At 46.0% G+C, this 6,730-nt stretch overlaps 1 protein-coding gene across 2 annotated transcripts in view; it reads right to left on the reverse strand.

Annotated features, from left to right (window-relative positions):
• RCL1 (RNA terminal phosphate cyclase like 1) overlaps window positions 1–6,468 on the reverse strand; it is a 32,097-nt gene extending 25,629 nt beyond the window's left edge. The window contains exons 1-3 of one of the 2 annotated variants that reach the window (XM_039567412.1): window positions 6,102–6,468; window positions 3,416–3,487; window positions 2,397–2,572 (exon numbers count right to left, since the gene is read on the reverse strand). In XM_039567412.1, the coding sequence (XP_039423346.1) occupies window positions 2,397–2,572; window positions 3,416–3,487; window positions 6,102–6,249 (396 nt within the window). In that variant the 5' untranslated portion in view covers window positions 6,250–6,468. The remainder of the gene's footprint in view (window positions 1–2,396; window positions 2,573–3,415; window positions 3,488–6,101) is intronic. The other variant, XM_039567411.1, reaches the window with a different exon arrangement.
• Between the last annotated feature and the right edge of the window lie 262 nt (window positions 6,469–6,730).

Here is a 6,730-nt window from a genome sequence, read left to right on the forward strand (position 1 = left end):
TCCACTGTCAACATTTATGGATTGCAGGAGGACAGCTGCCTCACCATGGTCTTCATTATGGGCTACAGGAGAATCTCTGCTCCAGCACATGGAACACCTCCTATTTTTCACTGACCCTGCTGTCTGCAGGGCTGTTTCTCTCACATATTCTCACTCTTCTCTCCAGTGGCAGGTTCCACAGTTCCAGCCCCCCACTCTTCCTCCTTAAAGCTGTTACCCCAGCAGTGCTACCACCATCACTGATGGGCTCAGCCTTGGCCAGCAGTGGGTCTGTCTTGGAGCCAGCCGACCTGGCCTCTGTTGGATGAGGGGGAAGCTTCTGTCAGCTTCTTACAGAAGCCACCTCTGTAGCATCCCAGCTAACAAAACCTGGCCATGCAAATCCAGTACAACCCACCCAGTTGAAATAGAGATGTTCTTACATGAAAAGCAGCAGGGAAAACACCTAGCTCATTTTAAACTCCCACAATGTAGTCATATTGGTTTGCCTTTCCATCTTCTCCTTGGAAAGCAGAAAGCATACAGATGGATAAACAAATTTAAGCATCCCTTTTTGGGCAAGCATAGGTAACAATTGTTCACCCAGTTTATAAACACCCTCTGTCTACTAAAAAATAAAAGCCCGAATCAAATTAAAACCCAGTTTCCATTTACTTAAGCATACAAATCAATTAGTGTAGCACTTAAATTTGTGCTTTTAGTCTCAACAACCAGCAGAGCCACATTCTATACAAAACAACTTGTAAAAGTCCTTAAAGTCCTTATTGGTGTGCACCAGGATTAATGTTTACTCAGGCAAGTTAAATAGACACAAACCAGGTTTAAACCCATTTTAGGAGCTGGTATTCTGTGATAACCACTTAAAAAGTTAAGAAGTATGAGTCACAGTAACTGAAGTTGTTACTGTGTTGTCACTAACAACTACTGCGTAGCTGCTACTACAGCACAATGAACTTAAGATGTAACTCTTTACATGTATTTTATTTACATTAGTGTCAGGAGCTTGGAGTCAGCTGATGTATGCCAACCCACTTGTCTGAGCTTTCGCAAGTGTGAGCACCCTTCAAACACAAACTGGCCTTAATTCTTGCACCGATTTGAACTAAGATAGTTTAACCTCAGGCCCATGTGACTGATGCCCAAAAGGGGATAATTTCCAGAATCAAGACTCAGTTGCTTAGATGAGTGTCCGAACTTCCTTGAAAGCAATATGAAATTGGACAACTCTTCATCTCCAGGTTATGCAAGAATTTCTCCATAGTGATTAAATAGTCAACAAAAAAGGACTTATTTGATTCTTGCTACTTACCAGTTACATTAAGTACTTTTAATCACAATGACTGAAAGGGTAACAAAAAATGCTTCCTCTTTTTTTTCTTTTAGTGCTGTGTACAACCCACTTTGATTATCCTTTGACTCATATGGATGTCTTACAGAGACGCAGGTGAGAGAGGGAGTTTTTTAAATGACCAGGGAAGCACAGCTGAAAAGTCATAAATTCTAGCAGGACTCAGGGGCTCGTGTAGTATTGTAGTTATACTACACAGGTATTTGTATTCACTTAAACTGGTTAAGTTTTCAGATGACTGTGTGTCCTTAACCTACTCAGAGGAAAACAGACAATGTCCAATCACGAGTCAAAAAGGAAAGAGTAATGCTGTTCTCTAAAAACAAGTTTATGTTGGGAGTTTTTGGAGAAAAATAAATAAAGAGCATAACCACTAATCATATTCAGCATTCTGAATGTCTCCCACAATTAGTTTTTGTAACAACACTGGTACAAAACAAAGGACTGCAGATCAGTAATAGAAATCAAGGCAAGCATTTCATAGCCATTTGACCTACCACACCTCTGGCATGCTTCTGAAGAACCAGAGAGTTATTACATACTTTTGTTACTGTAATTTCTTAATCACCATGTGACTTTTATTTCTAATAGAAAGAAGGCTTGACAGCAGCAGTGATATGACTATGTCCACATCCAACAGAAAAGAAAGATTCCTTCCTTTTTGCATTTTTTCGAATTTTAAAGACACTTTCTTCTTTATACAGTAAATACACATGTGAGTTAAGAGAAATAATCCATTGAAATCCTAAGAGAAGAGGAGAACCACACGTGTGGCAGGGCCCCACACTGCATTTAAAAGGAGTTTGCAGGGGAGAAGACAGGAGCAGTACAGAACTGAAAATCATAAGGGCGATTACAAACTGAAGTTTAGTGTGATACAGTTTAGCAGGTGCTTCTTTGACTGGAAGAGTTTGCTAATGCTGCAACAATGGATACTTCTGGGTGTGACAGATGATAAAAATGCAACATGTTTTAGACACTTCTTCCTAATCTTGTTATTTTAGGGGGAAAAAATATCCTCCTCTGATACTTAAACTTTAGTACTTACCGAAGGATCTACTTGATCATTTGTTACTCCCCTCAAGACAATCTTCAATGGGTGCTTCATGAAAGGTGCCAAGCAGAGCAAACTCTCCAAATAGTAGCCAATACCACGACTGGGGCTGCAGTCGTGTTCCAGCGAGCCTCCATACAGAAGACCAGGCTGATAATACAAGGTAGTACCTGGGGAAGAGGCCAGGGGAGCAAACCAAATGAGGGCACTGTAACAACACCGGCCATTACTACAGCATAAAAACACTTTGCAACAATGTATGTGGGCAAATCAGAGGCAGAAGACTATATGGAAAATGGTTGCACTTCCAGCACACTGTCTACATGTCTGCAGCTAATAAATGGGTCAACACATGAGTGTCTCTCTGTCCTGCACATCACTTTCCTCCTTTCCCTTCCCCCAAAACCAAGAGATTTCTTAGCAATCTCCAAGATGCTGATACAAGCAATTGCTATCCTCCACAGAAGCTAAACCTTCAACAGTTCATCAGGTCATTAGTGTCTTGGCATATTTGATGGTAATTCATTTGCTTTACTGACCAACTGAAAATCATCAGGATCCTTAAAAAAAAAAAACCAAAAAAAACCCTCAGACCAGGAGAGGTTTTTATGTGGGATGCTTCTCACTCTAATCAAACCCTTTACTAAGCATGAATAAGCAAGCAGTCTGGCTAAGAAGTTTGCCTCTGTAGAGGGTAAATCTTCTTTTTCTTCTACAAAAATTGATTCTGGTACAGAGGAACCTTTCCCCACTATGAAATTCTGCATGCCTAACAAAATACTAATTTTAATTCTCGGGCAGTACAGTTTCCTTAGCTCTCTGCATTATGGTGGAGCACTGATGTTCTTGCATCTGACCAGTTATTGCAAAACTTGTCAACTTTGTTATTTCTGATCTTCTCAGTAAATCATATCTGAACACCTACCTCTGTCAAGACAAGACTTCGGTTCCACTGCAGAAACTGATAAATCCTGGAGACCAGAACAGACAAAGCAGAAAAAACCAGATCTTACCTGTTTGGTTTATTTCAATCCGTGAGCCATTGGTCACTTTGTCAATCAGGCGAATAAAACTTGCTTCAAAATCTAAGGAGTAAGAGCACAGACAGAATTATAAAGTTTCTTAAAAGTTCATCACCTTACTTGTATTTTTGCCCTTTCCTGCCTTCCACGACAGTAAGGCTACTCTCAAACTTCAAGTTGTGGTATAATGCTACCACATGTGAAAAGGCATCTGTAAAAACAGAGATGTTAATGTGAGCCTCCACGCTCATAAGCATCTCAAATCAATTGAGATGCCCTCAGATGAGGCAGCTAGACTAGTCACACTCCTCTCTCTGGCACACAGCACATAATACAAGTGGACATTTCTGACCACAGCGGCTTGAGAGATCACTCTTGCCCAGGATAAAATCTTTGACAATTTACATTTTGCTCTGTACAAAGCAAAACATACAAATCATAGCAAACAGGATCCCATATATTGAAGCATGACAACCTAATAACAGCTTCACATTATTCTGTGTAAAAGTGTTAGCTTAAAAGAAGGGGACATTTAGACACGAAGTGATGCTGCTGCATAGCTGTTCCACGAAGTTGTCTGCAGAGTCTAAAATTTTCCATTTCCAAAACAGTTATGGACATACTTAGGGCTAGAGAAACTAAGTCTTCCCACTGCCTCTTTTCTTGCTTCCTGTGTTCACTATACTGTAGCAGTTGCTGCGGAAGTAATTCCTCAGTTTCTCTTGATTGTGTGGACTCTTACTCAGAGGCAATGGAAAGGACAAGCAAATTTAACCAAAAACAAAACCAAAAAATACCAACCAACCAACACCAAAAAGGAAACAACAACAACACTAAAAAAAAGCCATCCCAGGAGGAATATGCTAGTATTCCAGCACCCCAGCATGGTACAGACCCAATATCAAGGAAGATAGGTGAACATATGCAGAATTCAAAACACAGGTAATTTTAAGAGCCAACAGCATCTGCATAATTGTTTATAGGTTGCAAAACTCCCTTAACAATAACCCCAAGTTATTTCTTACACAGTAATCAGATTTTTCTTTCTCTATGTGACTGTAGGATGTAACAGCTATTTAAACCACAGAGCTACCTGCAGAATTAACAGATTGTCAATATTTGCATAACATGATTGATGCCTCAGAACCAATACTGGTTCTTCTCTCTGTTATGACAATTTCTAAACTATTACAGCTTATATGTTTATAAAGTTTATATGACAGCACTGGAGCATCTTCCAGTGCAAGAGTGTATCCTTGTGAGCACACGTTTCACTCTTCAAGAACACCAGCAGCAGAGTTTACAAATGCTCCAGTAATGAAAAGTAAAAAAGAACTGCATGTTGATCAACATAAACCAGGATTTGTTGTTACTATTTTTCTGTTACAGTCACAGTTTACACTTGAAGCCATAATTTAAAAAGGCAGTTCAAATACTCTTTAAAAAACATGTCAATATCTACAAACCTCACCACCACCAAATGCTCCACGGTGATAATAAATACTTTGGGTCATGGTAAATGTTAAGTCAAGCACACAAGAATGCTTTGGCAGTTTCTGAGTAGATTTTTTAGCTACAAACTGAAGGCTCCTCAGGAGGCAGAGAAGCATCTACTCCTGTTCTGAACTTCACAACAGGGCTCCTTGCCCAAAAAATAACTGAACAATAATGTTTCTTCCTCAAACTCTATCCTATTGTTTCCTTACTTCAGTTTATGATGGAATTCATCCTGGTATGCCAAAGGCTTTGTACAAGAATGACGAGGGTCCTCCCTAAGAAAGGTGTCCCTGAAACAAATCTGCAGAAATGAGAATCAATGGATTTCACCTCTTTCACCTCTTTCACCTTTACTGTTTCGGCAAACCCTGACAAAAATCAAAGCATAAAATGTGACCCATTAAAACTGCGTGAACGTCAGCTCCCACAAACACACAGAGCACACGACGCTTGGGCACCGGCACGTGGCAGAAACGACGGCCCGAGAGTCAGGGAATTAATTCTGCCATCCCGACTGTGAAGCGACCGTCACGGGGACGAGAACCGGGGCTGGAGCGAGGCTCACGCACACCCAGCGACCCGGTCAGAGCCCCGCCAGGCGCGGAGCGAACGGCGCTGCCCCGCGGGGCGGGAGAGGCGGACGGGCAGTGCCAGCCCCGTCCCACCGGGACGGCTCGGCAGGGCAGCACAGCCCCGGCCGCCCGCACCGGCCCTTGATGGCTCACTCCGGAGAAAAGCTGTGACCTCGGGAAAGGCAGGGCTGCCGAGCCGAGCCGAGCCGAATCAGCGGGACGCGGATGGTACTGCCCCGTCCCCGCCCGCCCCGCCGGGCAGCGAGGCACAGACCGGCGGGTGTGTGACATTTCCCCTGCTCTGGCCTCCTTCACCGTCCCTGCCCGCTCCCAGGCCTCCTCCTCCTCCCAAAGCCCCGCGACCCACGTGTGACAGCTACACCGGAGATGGGTGTGCGGAGCGCCCAGGGGAGAGCCCATCCACGGGGAGACACCGGTACGCAGCTGGGTGCCCCCTCCTCGGTGGGACCCGCCGAGATGGAGCCCGGGCTGTCCCAGCTCCCGCTGCGGGGTTGGCCCTGCTCGGCAGCACGTCCCAGGCACAGCCGGCAGCGGAGCTCCGCCGCCCCCCGACCTCCTCCCCCGCGGCCGCCGGTGCCGCCGCTCACCGCGGAGGCCGGGGTCCTCCTCCTTGGCGCGGATCTTGCGGATCTTCAGCGGGCGCCCGCTGAGCGTGGCCAGCACCAGGCGCTGCCGCAGGAAGTTGCATCCCGTGTAGCTGAGGCACTGCGCCTCGCCCGCCGCGCCGCCCGCCATCCCGCCGCCCACGTGGTTGGAACAGGAAGCGCTGGGACAGCGGCGGGGGCAAAGGGCAGGGGGCGGGCGGGCTCTGGGAGTGGTCGCACCGCCCCCGTGCTTCGCATCGGCACGGACCGCGGCGCGGCCGGGAGCGCTCGGCGGCGGGGCCGTGGTGAGAAGGCTCGGGCTGATTGTCGCGACAGCGGTGGTAGCTTCTGCCTTTTCCTCTGCTCTCTCAGCCTGCGTGTTTTTAGTTGAAACTTAAGGAATGTGGAAGTGTCGGGAAATGTGTCTGACCGAAGCCCGGTGCCCGGCCCGCTGCTCTTCCCGGCGGTGCGGGCTCTCCCTCGGCGGGCGGGTAAGGACGGCCCGGAGCGGAACGTGGGGCCTGCACAAGGGTACTGTCCCCACATCGAAATGAGTCAGTTTCTGGGAACACGTTCCTTAGGCAGTACTTTTCAGTAATTCATCCCTGTCTACCTTAAGGAAAACTGAGCGG

Source organism: Corvus cornix, chromosome Z (genome assembly GCF_000738735.6).
Source record: "Corvus cornix cornix isolate S_Up_H32 chromosome Z, ASM73873v5, whole genome shotgun sequence".
NCBI classification, from domain to species: domain Eukaryota; kingdom Metazoa; phylum Chordata; class Aves; order Passeriformes; family Corvidae; genus Corvus; species Corvus cornix.